This window comes from Patagioenas fasciata, chromosome 1 (assembly GCF_037038585.1).
Source record: "Patagioenas fasciata isolate bPatFas1 chromosome 1, bPatFas1.hap1, whole genome shotgun sequence".
Taxonomy (NCBI): domain Eukaryota; kingdom Metazoa; phylum Chordata; class Aves; order Columbiformes; family Columbidae; genus Patagioenas; species Patagioenas fasciata.
The window spans coordinates 64,393,671-64,409,853 of NC_092520.1; the positions used below are offsets into that span (position 1 = coordinate 64,393,671).

At 41.0% G+C, this 16,183-nt stretch overlaps 1 protein-coding gene across 2 annotated transcripts in view; it reads right to left on the minus strand.

Annotated features, from left to right (window-relative positions):
* The window catches only part of GRTP1 (growth hormone regulated TBC protein 1), a 46,558-nt gene extending 30,671 nt beyond the window's left edge, over nucleotides 1-15,887 (minus strand). The window contains exons 1-5 of one of the 2 annotated variants that reach the window (XM_065829612.2): nucleotides 15,631-15,887; nucleotides 13,594-13,745; nucleotides 7,359-7,517; nucleotides 3,815-3,939; nucleotides 547-643 (exon numbers count right to left, since the gene is read on the minus strand). In XM_065829612.2, coding sequence (XP_065685684.2) covers nucleotides 547-643; nucleotides 3,815-3,939; nucleotides 7,359-7,517; nucleotides 13,594-13,745; nucleotides 15,631-15,668 — 571 coding nt within the window. In that variant the 5' untranslated portion in view covers nucleotides 15,669-15,887. The remainder of the gene's footprint in view (nucleotides 1-546; nucleotides 644-3,814; nucleotides 3,940-7,358; nucleotides 7,518-13,593; nucleotides 13,746-15,630) is intronic. The other variant, XM_065829610.2, reaches the window with a different exon arrangement.
* Nucleotides 15,888-16,183: the final 296 nt, after the last annotated feature.

The following is a 16,183-nucleotide window of genomic DNA, read 5'->3' on the forward strand; positions in this document are numbered from 1 at the left end:
AAGCGCACAAGATATCCCTGCTCAGAAGCGAGGGACACAGCAGAAACTACCACCGCCTTGCCAAATGCCTCTGCAGAAGGCTCACGCTGCCTCCTGCCAAGCCACTGGGAAGTCCTACCTCAGGCTCAGTGCTCAGACTCTGCACATCTCCCATCTTCGCTCTGCCACCACTGCTTCATCTGCATCTCATATCATATTCCTGCAACCAGAAGTGCCAAATCCCAGACAACTTCATGAGTCCTGTTCCCCAGCATCATACAGATATAGGAAGACATCTATCTAACAGGTCCAAGTAGGGAGTGAGAAGTAAGACTACAAATTAACATACACATAAACCACTGCATCAAGACTACAATCTCACTATAAACCAGACAGGTTTTGCCTGTGTGCTGTGTCTTCATCCTGTGTTTCCAGGATCCCAGAAAATCTTCAGTCTGTGCAAGTCCATTTTAACATCTAAAACCTCTAAAACCAGAGAAGGCGACAAAGATAAAATAAAAGCCAAGCTCCAAAATACAAATACAACTACATGTGTTTGTAGCATACCAGGCAATATTCTTCCAATAAGAGCATCTAGCAACCAAAAGGACTCCTCTTCATTCTTTGTAATAAGAAGCAGGTATCCAGCTATGAAGTTCATGCCCTGAAACAGAAAGAAGGGTTTTAAGATGCATACACTTGTCTTGAGAGTTTCCAGTTTATTTCTTTTGATTAAGGGCTAAATTACTAAGGTTCTACAAAATGGGCATATTAAGTAAATTCTAGTAATAAAGGCCACTGATTGTGCAAGCTGCTAAACCTGCACAACAGCTAACAGCAATTATTACATTAACAATGATCAAGGAGAGGAAAACTAAAAGAAAAAGCTTAGTAGTCTATAGTTTGCCTTCAATTTTCTTTTTTTTTTTTAATTTAATTTTATAAACCCTGAAGTCTTGTCCCAATGTGATTGAAGACTGCTTTGTCCAGAACCAAAACACAGCTGTACTAGATGTGCAGTACAAACACAACACATCCACAGGTAGACAGTGCGGCTGCAGAGGGACACTGCTTTACCCAAACACTCCTTACTAAAAAAGTTGCAGCTCCAGCAGCTTTTACAAGCTCTTGCTGCTTAATTCAAATGACTGTACACAAAGCATTTACTTCCATAATACCTCCAGTACTCCACATTCTAGTCAATGACTGGCCACTCTAGCTCCAGGAGGTAAACACTGAGGGGTGGGGGAATTGGAAGAGCTACCAGAAATTTTGTGAAAAGTAGACATGACTGGCCAAATTCCAACTGTGCCATTTTTGTAACCGTTACTGCCACTGTCTGGAGAAATGACATACAAAACATACAGGTCATGGACTGGTATTCCCTGTAAACACATTGCCTCTGTCTCAGGCTCTCTTTTTCTTGTATCCACCACAACACTGCTAAGTTGTGGCAATATTACTCATTTACATGCTTAAGAGAGTGAACTACTGCACATTTTAAGTACATCTTTTCCATTGTAAACAAGTTAACAGTCGTAATAACATAGACAGCATGTCAAAATACAATATTCCAAAGCCACCTCTGAGGTGTGAGTCCTCCCCAAAGTCTTCCTAAGCTAACAGAAAATTACCTTTAAATATTTACAGGCTATGAAGTCCGGTGATGGCTACATTGCTTTCTTTGGTGTCATCTCATGTTTTCACCTTCTCCCTGTTCTGTCTCACTGCAAGCTGGACTTCTCCAGCACAGCTGTCACCACAGGTAGCACTGCTGTCTCTAGGCATCCTGCAGCAGCCCCTGTAAGCTACAACTCGCTCTCCAAACTGAGATCTCCTTTATTCTGTTCAACAGATTTGAGTCACTTGTGCCACCTCAGAAGGCCTCACAACATTCCCAGAACACAGAAATATTAGGACATTGCATCTTCTCCAATGTTTTATTTTCAAGCTTTGAGTCACTACAGCAGTAGTTACACAAATGGCCTGGACAGACCTTGCGTGGCCCTACATGGTACTTGGCCTTCTAGCTGGGAAGGCAACTGTTTGTTCATATGCTGACAATTAGCTTAGTAATTGCATCTATGGTGACAAGAGATCGACTGCCATTCACCAGGGCATGCACAAAAACCTGCTCTGGAGCATGTGTTCACAGGACACTGAATTTGCTGGTTATACTGAGGTGGGCAGCACTATGCCACTGTCACAGCATGACAGTGCAAAGCCCAATACCCTCCCAGGTGGGAGACTTAAATGCCAGTAAGGACCACAGATGCACCAGCATCCTGAAGACATCCTCTAAGGAGCCTTCAGTCAGCAAAAGCTCTGCAAAACATTTTGAAAAACAAAACAAAACAAATCCATTTTTCACTCTGAATTTCGTAGTGTTTACAGGGTCTCTCCTATCATGCAGTGGGTATCACTGTATCTATCTTGATGAAGTCTGCTGCTTCTCTAGCAGAACAGGTGATTTCCTGAAACTCTGCTTGATTTATGACTTGCCTCAGAAAGCAGACGTTGACCTTTGGTTTACGTTTTAATTACTTAGCCAGAAAAGATAACATTTGTCATGTGAGGAGACCAGAGGTGCAAAGAAATCTCATAAGGCTTTTAAAGTCTTCTTTCATCTCTAGTGTTCATAATACCAAGTTAAAATGAAAAGATTGCCCCACTGATTAAATCGTTAATGTACCAAAAGTTTTTAGTAACAATTTGGCATATATTTTGGGTAGAAGCTAGCTTGGTTTAGAAGTTGTGTGTTTGTGAGTGTAATGACCTCTATCTAGGAGTCTGACACTTGCAAAAGAGAGTATTCATAATTCTACCCCTTCTGTTATTCTCAAAATATTAAAAATGTGGTTTAATAAATACATAATGCTGAAAATATTGAAAGTAATTAATCTTTTACTCTCATTCTTCAAATAATTTCTGTACTAAAACTGGTTGGGATACACAAAAATATTTTTTTTAGTGACTTCAGTCTAGCTTTAAGTCCATCTAAGTCTTCTCCTCTCCAGATTTCAATGTTCTTTTAACTTTGAAACAGTTGTATTTACATTTTTCTTAAGTAACATAAGGTACAGATTAGTACGCTCATCCTTGGTGAAGAGGAAGGGGAGGAGAAAGGAGAGGACTTAATAAGTGAGTTGAAAACACATGATACTCATGACAGGTTCTGCTTCTTTATGATCCTTAAAGATGGCTGCTTTTTTCTTGACTGTCACAAGTCAACTAATCTTCTTTGAGTCCCACAGGAAACTCTACAGTCTTGGCAGTGACAACAGGAGCTTTTTTGAGCTGTCATATAAGCAGTATCAGGTTGAATTTCAAACAAATTTTCTTCCTGCTTGCCTGTCTATACTGGGAAATGGCACCAAATAAATGATACCACCCCCCAATTATGTGATGTCACACGAACATTAGTCTTCCTGTATTTTGAAACACATGAAAGTTAAAGCAAAGGAAATGGAGACCTTATCAGGCCTCATACATACTAAGGACTGTTTTGGGAAGGACGGCAGGAGGGAGGAAGAGAGAAAGCCAAGCTTGCTTGCTCTTCATCTCCAGAGATACTAATCTTGATGCAACCATGTGTGATAAAACACTTATTTACAGCTAACAAATGGAACCAAATGTGATCAAGTAAGCTGCAAAAATGACCACAGACAAACTCACAAGGACATTGGAACTTCCCTGAAGCAATTCATTTCCCTCCTGCAAAGGGCCAAACAGAAATAGTTTGTGGACCTGCTTCTAAAAACACACATTCAAATGGACAACAACAATTACCATTGGTGAAATGCAGCACTGTTTAAAAAAAATAGAGATTACATACCTGACAATATCCTACTGCTTTATTATGATGCCCATATGCTACCAATATGTTGTAGAGTGCATGTTGCAAACAGGGATCGGCAGTTTTGCGGAATTTTACATTATCTGGAAATGTTCTGTTCATGTCTAGACAGAAGAGAAAAAGACCACAATTAAGAGCCATTCCCTCCTTTGCTTTCCCAACAAAGTTTTACAGCTTTTCTGAAGTACAAGTGAAACTTTACTATGCTTCACTAAACTGTAGTATTGGTAGATGACTTTCAAGAAACGGTTTTACCTCGATTTTGGCTAAAAGGCTGCCTGCATTCAAGGATAATCTATTCCTAGAAAGATTAATCGTATTAGTGTACAGAAATCAGTTCCAAGTAGGACTAAAGAAAGTCTCCTGCAAATTGGACTCTCTCAATGCCTGACTGCAAAGGCCTAAATGAAAGCAAACCAGACATTTAGACTGACAGAAACAACATATACCAAATGTGTCTACCCAAGTGGAATGAAATAAGCTGAGCCCCTAGGAAAGCAGATTCTCATAACAAATCAGATGAGCTTGCAATTGATTTATTTGATGAACCTCTACTAAACAGTCCCAAACAGCCAAAACAAAAAAGGTCCTGTTCCTGCAGTTGGTAACTTCCACTTAAAATCACAGTGGTTTTAAAGTTTAAGTTTCTCCATAATGTGGTCATAAGAAAAGTTGCTACTTCATTGGTGCAAGTTCACCAAGGTGGGTGATTTTCCATATCCAAGCACATCGCACATGCTTTCAGTTCAATCCTATACCAGGTAAGGACTATGCAATTACTGACATTTCAAAACATTCATTTCTTCCAGATCAAACATGCGCAGTATGACTCGTGTCTCCTTACAAAAACCTAAAAATTAGACAGGCAAGTTTGAGCTAGTCACCCAGTTGTTAGAAAGAAACAGGCAGAGTTAATTTTTCACCTGCTTCAGTCCATAAAGAGGGAACCCAAGGTCATTAGTCCAGACTTGTGCATCTGATTTTTAGAAGTTTAAGTTGGGGAGAAAAAACCTATTTGAAGATTTTCAAAATCCAAGACTTATTAATAAAACACAAACAGTTGTTTTGGTTATATTTAACAATAACAACAACAAAATTAGTTGAACTTAAAAACTGTAACAGCCCTACTGCACAGTTAGTTATGTGCTAAGAGTTATTAATTCTTATCACCTTTTGCTGCATAAAGGAAGAAGTCTTTGACACAAAGTCGAGCTGTAAGCAACAAAAGGAAGAAAGCCCCCCAAAATCATGATTAGTGTCATGGAAGTCACAAGCATTAAAAAGTTATCATACTAATCGCTATTTCTTCCTTCTAAAAGTGAACAAATCATTTACAGAAATTGAAGAGCAGGAAAATGTTTCACTTGATATCTTGTGACTGAAAAGGAAAACACGAGGAAAAAGGCAATTTTTAAAAGGACCTGAGCAACAGCCTGACAGTTACAGGATAAATAGCCTTGTTTTGTTTCTTCTTGGTAGGAAGAGCAGCATAGTATTTGCATAATCAGAATTTGTTCTTTATTAAAGTATATGCTGGATGTTAGAGACGAGATGAATGCTGACATTTCAGTTATGTCTCTTCCCCTCAGCTATGCAGAACAAGGGTGAGGGGGGAGTAGGAAAAGTCCATCACATGCAGAGCAGACACTACTCAAACCAAACTCATCTTTAATTTCACAACCTGAGTTAGACTTGCAACTGAAAGAATCTGCTCCAGTTTTCTTTCTAATTGCAGAGACCATGTTTTTCCCACAATGAGTGGGGAAGTTTTCCCTAATTGTCTGAAGGATTTGAAACTTTTCTTTAGTAACAGTATTGGGGGAAGGAGAAAAAACAACAACAACAACAAAAACAAAAAACAAACAAACAAACAAAACCCACCACAGACAGAAGAACTGCAGGTCAGACAACAATTCACACCAGATCAGTCCTCAGCTAAAGCCCACTATAACATTTTCACAGTCAACAGAAGCATTAAGTTTATTAAACATGAAGTTTCTATTCACCTTAAGTACTTTGCTCCTTCCATGCCTCATATGTTCACATTGTTTCTTCCTTTCTGAAGGGAAATCTATCCCTCTGGAGTCTGAGGTCTTTTATTTGATTTTGTTTTTTCCTCCAATAAAACCCCCAAACCCACCTTTCTTTAACCCTTCCCTCACTTGCTCCTTGTTAGTTTTCTGCAGTTTCCCAATTGATGCAGTAGCTCTTCCAGAACTTTGTTTCCTCCATAATTTCTGGCTAGTCTTCATATTCATAGATGCATTTTTGCCAAGCCCTCATATTCCTAGGAACATGAAAGTTTATGCTCCAAAATACCTTACTAAGGCGTGTAGTCCCAAAAGCCCACAGTGCTGCTGTGGGGAGAGGCGGAGGAGAAACTCAACATAAACCAAAAAGTGTTCAGGTCATTATCCAACTCAAGTAAAAATCTTTAAAGCCCCAACTTTCACCATCTGTCTTTTTCAAGATGAAAAAGATGATAACTGCACCTGCCATTCTAACAAAACAACCTCAGCATTGAGCACAGCCCCAACCTATAGACGCATTATTTGGGCAATTCAGCCAATATCAGCTTCTCTACAAAAGCTCTGCTACAGCAAGTTGAAAAGTTTCAGGACAAACACGTTAGATCAAACTTCCATGGCTTGTCCTCCCCTACTGCCTCTTCTAAACACCCAGTGGGCCAGTCTAGGGTCTGGTTGCCCTAATACTCTGTCATCAGTATTGGGCACTGACCAACGTCCACAGACAGAGAGTATGAAAGTGGACCAGTAACGGAGGGGTATGTCTCCTCCTACACCTCCCTTCTTTCAGGGATTTACATTTAGTGTTTAGGATTTCATGTATCATGTAGATTTCCCCGCCACTCAGTTCATCAAATTCATTTTAAAATCAAGTCATATTTCTGGCCTCAGCAGCACTTTTCAGTAACAAGTGCCACAGCTCAGTGATACACTCTTCTAAACCCGCAGCACAGCAAATTTCATTCAGTGTCCTTGGTTCTTATGTTACAAGAAACAAATAACAATTGCTCTGCTCCCCATTCACCCTCTCTACACCATTTATAATTCATACAGCTCTATCAGCAGCTTTTTCTCAGCAGTTTTTTTCCTCAAGCTGAAATCCCAGCACACTCCTGACTCTGTACACTGTACCATACCTTCAACCATCCCTGCTGCTCCTCCAGTGACCTATAGGGACAGAAATAAGGAGAAACAGACCCAAAGGCAGGTCTCATGGTAGAAAGTTAAAACTCTTCAATCACTTAGGAGGCGACATAATAGTGTTTTCTAGTTTGTTCTCTGTTCCTTCCCAAATAATTTCTAATCTTCCTTAATGCTTTTGACCACATGATGAGCCTGGAAAGATCTGTGCTGTTAAAGAGCTTATAGTTAATCTAATTTACATGTAAATTCAGCACTTAAACCACTACTACAGAAATGTAAGTTTTCCATTACATAACTTGATCTCTAACATTTAAGGACATAGGACAGATAAACACTGTTTTCAGGGCAATAACCTGTTTTGATTGCTTCAATCAGCTTGTCATTCTTCTCTCCTTCAAGCAGTCTGTGGTAATATCCAGGGTTTTGTTCCATGTTGGTTTGGGCCCCACTCACAATCATCCAGACCAATGCACGGTGTTCATTGGGGATGCCTTTCCTGATATACCTCTTCACTGCAAAACAAGAAGTTTATCAGGTTTAAATTAAATAAGTAAATAAATCCAGCTGTATTTTTCTTTTGGAAATGAGCAACAAAAACTTGAGAAGTCATAGGAAAACCCTTGACTACAGACTATTATGCTTTCTCTCCTTTGCTATCATTTGGGATAAGCACTTCCTTCTCAGCTACATAGTATATTTTAAATTCACTCCTAACTTCTTGCCACTCAGATTCCACACACAGATTTCCAGACCAATGCTTTCCTCTCCTCTCAGTTCCTCCAGGAGGATTTTGGATCCTCTCCTCTTCTTCCTGCCTTTCTGGATAGAGATATAAACAGCACTGTTTCCCCTTGATCTTCATCCTTTTCCATTCAGACAAGCACTGATGTTTTCTTTCTCTACATTACTAATGGCCTCTGACATGACAGCCCTTTCAGTTTTCTTGGTTATGCTCTAACATAAATGGCTATGTTGATATAACCATAGGATTTCAGCTTAGCACCTAACCACTGAAATCACGGCAGAAACCAAGACACATGCACTATGTGGCTACTGCCTAAATGAGCCTCTGAAAGAACTGGACATGTGAGTGATCAGCAGCCAATTTTTCCTAGAATAACTGGGGAAGTGTTTTCAAATCTAAAGTAGCTCTTATCTCCTGCATCATATTCATCATCAGGGTGTGCTTTGAGGTTTTTTTTTAAGCAGATGATTCAGCGTAAATAACTAGGATACAAGATTGCAGGAAGAAGCATCAGGCTAATGACAGTCAAAGCAGCTTCTTCCTGGGAATGATATGAAAAATATTAATAAGGAGCCAGTGCTGCTCATTGGTACATAATCCTAAATCAGCATTACCCCTCCTGACCCAAAAAGACAGCCAAATGTTTGAGATCCTTCTGCTTCTTCCAGGGAGAAGAAACAGACAAAGGAAACAGATGTTTCTTACTAAATGAAGGAGACTATATCAATCAGAGTATCAACTTCTTGCCCCTAAATTCTACGGGACTCAAATAAGAGTGAAGATTTTTATTCTGCCCGTGTACACGCACAATATCATTACCTAATCTGGTTTTATCCAGTCACAAAGATCTGTAACTCAAGATAAGTGCTGCCTGAATTCAAGGTGTTAAAAACAGCAGAGTAAAATAAGGTTTTACAACTCAGCCGCCTTCTAAATACGTTCCACCTAATGGTAGCTGCATACCCTCTGGGAGCCAAAACTACTTTCCCAGTGTCAACAGAGAGATCTGTGCATCTCTAATGGGCATTTCACCCACCTAAAATCTGGTACTTTATCTCAAAGAAACACTCCTACCCTTAACATTTGCAATAAACACCCGGTCTTCGGGGTGCAGTGTTTATTTAGCTTTTAGACAGATTGCAGATAAATTATGTGTTTCCATGGTTGTTTGATAATCCCCACTTCATCTATTTTTTCCTCCAAGATTCTGAACTTTAATGGTCAAGAAATCCTATAGATGAACATAGTAAATGCAGGAATGAGTATAAGGAACCAGTGCCATTTAGGTCAACAAGAAGAGACATTTTGAGGAATCTGCAAACGTCTCTAGAAGCAATCTTACTGGCTAAATTACTGGATTATCATATTCTAATATATCATTCCGAAGCAATTTTTTTTTTTTAGAAAAACTGTCAATTCTGAAAGCATAGCCAACATCTGCACCCGACAATAAACATTAAATTCAAGAGAAGCAGGGACAAGCGTTTGTCATTGGCACAAGGGGAAAGCAGCCCTGCAGCACAGCATACACTCATTATTCCTCACTGTCATCGTTCTCATGGTAATGGACAGCCAGAGGCTTCTATCGCCCCAAGTGACTACCTACCCCCACTCCCTGTGGAATGGAAAAGGCCCTTAAATGGTGTGAGGAAGAAAAGCACCATGATCATACTTGCCAGGATCTGCAACCTGACATACAGAAGCAGCAAAGTAGTTTTGCAAATAAGGACAGTTGCAATTTAATATTTTTTGTATACATAAATTATTTATCTGTAATATTCTAGACAGAAAACTGTACTGTTTTATTCAAATATGTATTTATTTTGTTTTCTATATGCCCTCTTTCACATTACCCTCAGGAACTAAAGAGTCCACAAGCACAGTCCAGGCCACAGAATATCCTCCCACAGTAACATTAAGAAGCTTTCACAGATGAAGCTGGATTGTGCATGTGTCTCTAGTTACACATTTGACCCCAGCTGTAAACCAAGGGCTTGATCTCAGAAGTAGCACCGCTAAATACTACCAAGCCCTGAGTATCCATCCACACACAGAATCACTCCCAGGACAACCACAGTGTACACAACACAGCCTAAGATTTAAAACACATAAAGAAATACCTGTATGTGATTTTTTTTTTGCCTCTGTTCATTAATAAAATACAAAATGTCCATTTCTAAGCAAACAAAAGTAGTCTTAATAATTCCATTACCTCTGACACCCAGTGCCAGTTCCTGTAGGTTTAGAGTCACACTTCATTAATATGTTTTTATTGTTACAAGACAAAACAGCTACATGATAGGGAGGTAGTCTAGAAATGCTAATAAATACCCACAGTAACTTCAAGAGAAGAGTGTGCAGAAAAGAACATTTTCCAATATTCTGCAAGGTTTAAAAATAAGTAAATCACTTTAAGTCTGCCTGTCCTAGTTAATGGTAGAATATGAGAATGATGGATGTTTTTGCTTCACATTAAGTTGTAAATAAAGATTCAAATTGTTTCACTCTATACCATAGACTAAGTTTATGGAGGAAAACCACATTTTAAAACAAAAATTACCTCATCTAAAATATTAGAAGAGTGTGATTTTAAAAAGTATCTGCACTTTAAGTAACTTTTCTCTGTTACTAATAATTACTGTTGAACGCTGAGTAAAGTAACTTGGACCCTAGAGGAGAAAAATCTACAAAAGAGCTGAAAACAGCATATAACAAAGAATTGAGAGTTTTATTTTAGGATTACATCACAGAAGAAACAAAGCAGATCTGTGTTCTAAATGTTCAAGTTACAGTCAAACACAAAAACTGACTTTCTATGATGCTGCTTCGTACCTCCAACCCTTGGGCTGGAAGAGAAGTGCTCCTGTTACACCCACTATTTGGTACCATCACTTTTACCTTTCACTGTATTTTATCAGCCTCAAAGATCTACTGGTCAACTTTGACTAATCCACTTAAAGTGAAATTATTTTACACAGACACCTTTTGGTCAGAATTAAGCTACTTCAGGTAATTATGTCAGGCAGCTTGTTGCCCACCTCCAAATAAGCCAGAGCAAAAAGCTGCCTTTTGGTCCCATAAAGATGCTGGATGGAGAAAAGCAACAATTAAGAGGGTCTCCATAGCCTCACAAAGAGAAGAGGCAAGTGACTGAACACTGACAGAAAATTCTCATGTGCAGAGGAGACAATGACGATAAAGTTAGAGGGGGAAACAACATACCAGAAAATACCAAAAGAAAAACTGGAGAGGGAGCAAAAGGAACTGTCAGCCAAAATTCCCATGACCCGCCCTGCCAGAAGGCTGTAATCCAGAGCAACAGGATATGCTGCTTAATTACTGTTGTTAAAATGTAGTCTAATTATTTTTCTTTACAGTAGAACAGAATTACATACATACATACCACCCTGGATGTGAGGCAAACACAGCAGCATGTGAACATGCTACACTTCCAAAGTGGAAGATTAACACAAGTCATCACTTCTTCCTGTACACCCGGACAGGAATTATGAGCTTCTCTATGTGTAAACACACATGGGTGTGGAGCTACTGAGATACCACATATACAATACCTCTCTCACATCTACTCACAGCAGGATGCATTTTAAAAAGGCCCCAGTAGAACTCAAAATAAGGTTATGGGTTTGCAGATACAGCTATTGCGTTCAGGGGAGGGAAGCGGCAACAGTTCTAGGTTATGGTCAACTTGCAGCAGAGGGGGAGATAATGAGAACCAGCAGCTCCTGAGCAAGGCTTCAGAGCAATGAAGTCAGGTGCTGGAAGAGGGAAATTCAGTGTATCACCAGGCAGCCCTTCTGTTCTCTGACTGCCTGCAAGAAAATCACTGCAGGATCATCTTGCAAGATAAAGCACACACCTAAACAACTGCTTAGGCAATTCCAAGTGCATATACCACAGACTTCAATCTTAATACTGATATAAGAACAGAAGTATTTAAAAATCAGTAATTTTACAGGTTAACCTGTTGCACTCCTCTTCTGAGGTTATCAGTTGAGGATAATGAGGGAGACTTATTGTAACAATGTTGAATTTACACACAGACTACATTTCCTTAACATTATTTATCCCAGTCACTCTCCTTAGAATAAGATATTGCATATATATGCGAGAATGAGTAGTCTACAAATTCAAAATGTAGTAACATCAAAGACGACGCATCAGCCCACAAGAGCTTACTACAGTGAAGAGCCATTGCCTGTGACCACTCAGTGGATTTATAGTATCCCATTTGTCACAAACAATAGTCTGTTAGAGATGATTAAAACCACATTAATGACTATCACAGTTACACAGGTAGTGGGGCAATACGTACTGAAGCCTGGTAGACAAGTTGAGAGATTCAAAGTTCGGGCTCTGATATAAGACCAGAAGTATTCACACTGTATCACACTAGCATTCTGTGTCTATAATGCTGTAACAGGCTACACCAGTGAAGAGAAATGTAACATGTAACAACCTCACAGGAATTGCTAAAAGTTGCTGCTATCATAGTTCACACATTTTGATAGAAGGAGATAAATTAAAGCCCGAGATTATTTTTCCACGACAAACGGAAGACCAAGTTCTGCAGAACCTCAAAATCCTCCCTAATTCAAAATACCACACAGTTACTGTTATATTCAAACTTGACACCCTAAACAAAAGCTTCTTTGGATTTGGAAGAAAAGGAAGAGAGTAGAAGTAGCTACTTTCTAGTTAGCAGCATATGATTTGCAGCTACAGCTTAAACCTACGTTTTCTGGGATGCCTAAGCCTTAAACTGGGGCATTTGTACACTAAATACACTGCTACACTTAAAACATCTCACCAATTATCATCCCATTCTTAGTGCCAAGGGAAACAAAACAAAACAAAACAAATGAACAAACACTGCAAAACAACAAAACCACCAGAATTAGCAGTGAAAGTCTGCAACTGAAGCAAAGCTCTAAATATTCAGCTATGTTACAGTCAGCACATGATGAACTTTTGCTTAGTTTTACTCACTTTTTCTTTAACATATTACAGAGAACTGTGTCCAACTCCAAAAGACTCCCAAGAGGAAGCAAGCTGAATATCATCATTGGGAGTAAAGAGGAAAATTTAAATGATTGTACGAAAAAATAACCCAGAGAAAGACAGGGAGGAAAAACCCCCACCCTTTAGTCTCACAAGATTCTCTGCCAACTTCTGACTCCCTCCATTCATTTCTCCCATCTCTCCTGCAGTATAAACATTACTAGGGGTCTTTTTGCTTTTGAAGCAGCCATTAGCAGCTCCATCAGCATTTTATCCAATACTGCATTGGCTTGTGCATTAATTTTACTTTCCTCACTTCATAAGGTATTTAGCATCAGTGCTTAGCACACACCTTTTTAGCTGTGAGGTTAATGTCATTTTAGAAAAGGAGGGTAAGGAGAGTTAGAAAAATCTCAGCAACCTAAAAAACTGACAAAGAGTCAGCAACTGAGAGCCCTAACATCCTGATCCTGGGGGTTCAAGACACTGCCTTCTACCTAACCTCATGCCTTTTTAAAGAGTGCACAGACTACAATATAAAAAACAGCATCTTGAAATGCTAGTGGCCATAGTCTCTGGGTTGCAGATGTCATGAAATATTATAGCATATGCCAAAGAAGAATTACTCTTTTGAAAGCTTTAAATCAAATCAACTGTCCCCCCAACAACAGCATATTTGTGTATGTATCATTACTGTTTATACTACTGTTCTTCATTTGAAGACAAAAATAGTATTTAATATTCAAAAAAGCAAAACAATTTCATACAATTGATATTGGTTACAACATAATGCACTTTTACCTATAAACACATATACAGCTCACCTTTTAAACTCTTCTGTACACTGTTATTCCCCTTTAGGAGCTTGGACCATTTTTTTGCTCTTCTAGTGAGCACCACTAGATATCTGGAAAAGAATGCTTCATAGGATGCATAATCAAAGTCATCTGGCCTTTCAAACCCGTATGGATCAACCCTACAAAATAAAGAAGAATTCTTGGTCAAATGTTTCTGCATACCTACAGCTGAAAAAAAATATGCAAGCATGCTTTAAATAACTTCCAGTTGCTATTTCTAAAAGCAGCTCAAAACTCCCTCCTCCCAACAAAAACCTACTTTACACAAATTGTTACAGTCCGTTTAGCATATCAAAGCTGTTTAAGTAAATGAATTTAAAGATGCACTTTTCAGTCAGTTTTACAGATTTCCCTACGTTTAGAAGTAAGGAGCTTTCAGAGTGTGCAAAATTGACCCAAATTATGACCACATAGAAGTCTGGGAGGTATTTTTCTCCACAATACAAACAGTTGAAAAGTATGAAGGTACAGCATAACAGCTCAAATATGGCCTGAACTCATTTTCCACACAGTTCTGCACAGAAAAATGACAACAAAAAGTACAAGTGTAACAACTTACAAAGATTATTTTTAAAAGGGGTAATTTCTGAAATTATCTTCATGAAAGTTCGAAAAGTTGGCTTGAAAAAAAAACCCACAAATCCTTGTGTCGATCCACCTTCTTCATAGGTAGTATCAAACATGCTTATTTTATCATTTCTAACAATTTTTCAGTGATGCATCACATTATCTCAGGTAGCAAGGCACTGATGGAGTTTCAGAATTGCAAGTCTTATTCTGTTCTAGCTTGATATATCAAGCCACCTTGCTAAACCAAGATTTATGGCAACTCCCCAGGATGCTTTATACTTGCTGATTATTCCCCTAGTACAGAACACACAGACTTTATGGAAGTTAAACAGGCAGAGGGGTCTGTCCATGCAGAACAGTTTGCAAGACAGACAATGAGGCTTCACTCCCAGAACCACTGCCCATTTCATTCATGGAGAAGGAATTTGCCCATGGAGCGGCACCGGAACAGCCTTGGGTAAACTCCGGCTCACGGGATTGTCACGGGTAGTAAACCATGAATCACAAGAAGAACATTTCAATATTCAGACCTCAAACTGGTATTATCTAATCGGCAGTCAGGAGAGTCACCTTGGTGTTCGTGTACTCAAGTTTGACACAAAAAACACTGGTGTAAAAAAACACCAAAACCCCAGACACAGGTTTCTCTGAAGACACAGAACATGAGAACACTCAAAAAAATCCTAGGACCTCCACCATAACACATGTCCTATTTATGACTGCGACTGCCCAGGCAGTAAATGCAGATTATTATAATTTCATGCTCAACTCCATTCCTGAGGCAGAAAGGGAAAATAAAAGAGCCAGGAAGTACTCTTTTAAGGAAGTTACCTTCCCCAACCTGCCTCCGGGCACTGAAGGTGACTATTACTCCTCGGTGTCTCTGACGTTCGCGGCCGCATCGTTCGCCGGTGTGTCCCGGGGCTCTCCCCTCGGAAGGACGAGGCCGCTCCACTCCCCGGAGCCCTCTCGGCCCTTTACCGCCGGACTCCTGCCGCCCCCCGGCCGCTACCTGCTGTCGCCACCCCACCGTCCCCAGCACTCCGGGAGGAACAACTCGCTCTCTCTGGATTAACCAGCTCCAAGTTCACCCTCCACCACAGCTCCTCTACGCCTCAGCTCGTCGCGCTTCCCGGCGCGGTACCAGACAGGGGAAAGGCTATTTTAAGGGACCCACCAAAAAAAAAGCCACGAACTGCCCGCAAGGTACCGCTCCTGCTCCCGCCTCGCTCCCCCACTCAGAGTGCTGCAGATTCACAGGGAAGTTGCAAAAGCGGCATTTTTAAACGTGGTCCCCCTCCCCCGCCCCGCGAGAGCCCAGGTGTGAGCGGGCAGGCGCCGGTCCCGGCAGGGGGGACCCTCTAGGAGTCGCTGCCAGACACCCGTCTCCGAGCCGGCCCGGCACCGGCGAAGCGCCGCCGCCAGCAGCCCTACCTGTACGCCCAGTCCCGCCCGTCCTCTTGCCTCTCCATCGGCCGATCCGCCCTCGGCCTCCCCGCGGCGGGGAACGCGGCGCCTCGGCCGCGGGCTGCGCTCTGTTCTCAGGCCGAGCAGCGCCGCGGATCCATACGGAGCGGCTCCCAAGTTCAACTCTCCTGCCGCCCTCCCAGGGGCGGGGGCGGCCGCCGGGTCCCGCCTCTCATGCCAGGGGCCGGGCAGGACAGCTCCGCGCCCCGCGGAGCAGGGAGGCGCTGGTGCGGTGTCCCGCCACCCCTTGGCTCCACCTGACCTGCGCGGCCCCCGCACCGCACCGCCCCGCACCGCCGGGCGGGACTCGGGGGGACCCGGGCACCTCGGCGCCAAACGGGTGCCTATCTGTTCTGATACTGCTTTGTATTCGTGTGTTTCACATTTCTGTCACATCTTGGAAAAAAAAACAAAACAAAACAAATTTTTTAGAGGGAGGGAATTGTCTCACTAACATAGAGTGAGAATGGCTTCAGGTATGGCCCTTCAAACCGAAGGAATTTCCCCATAACCAACGAGA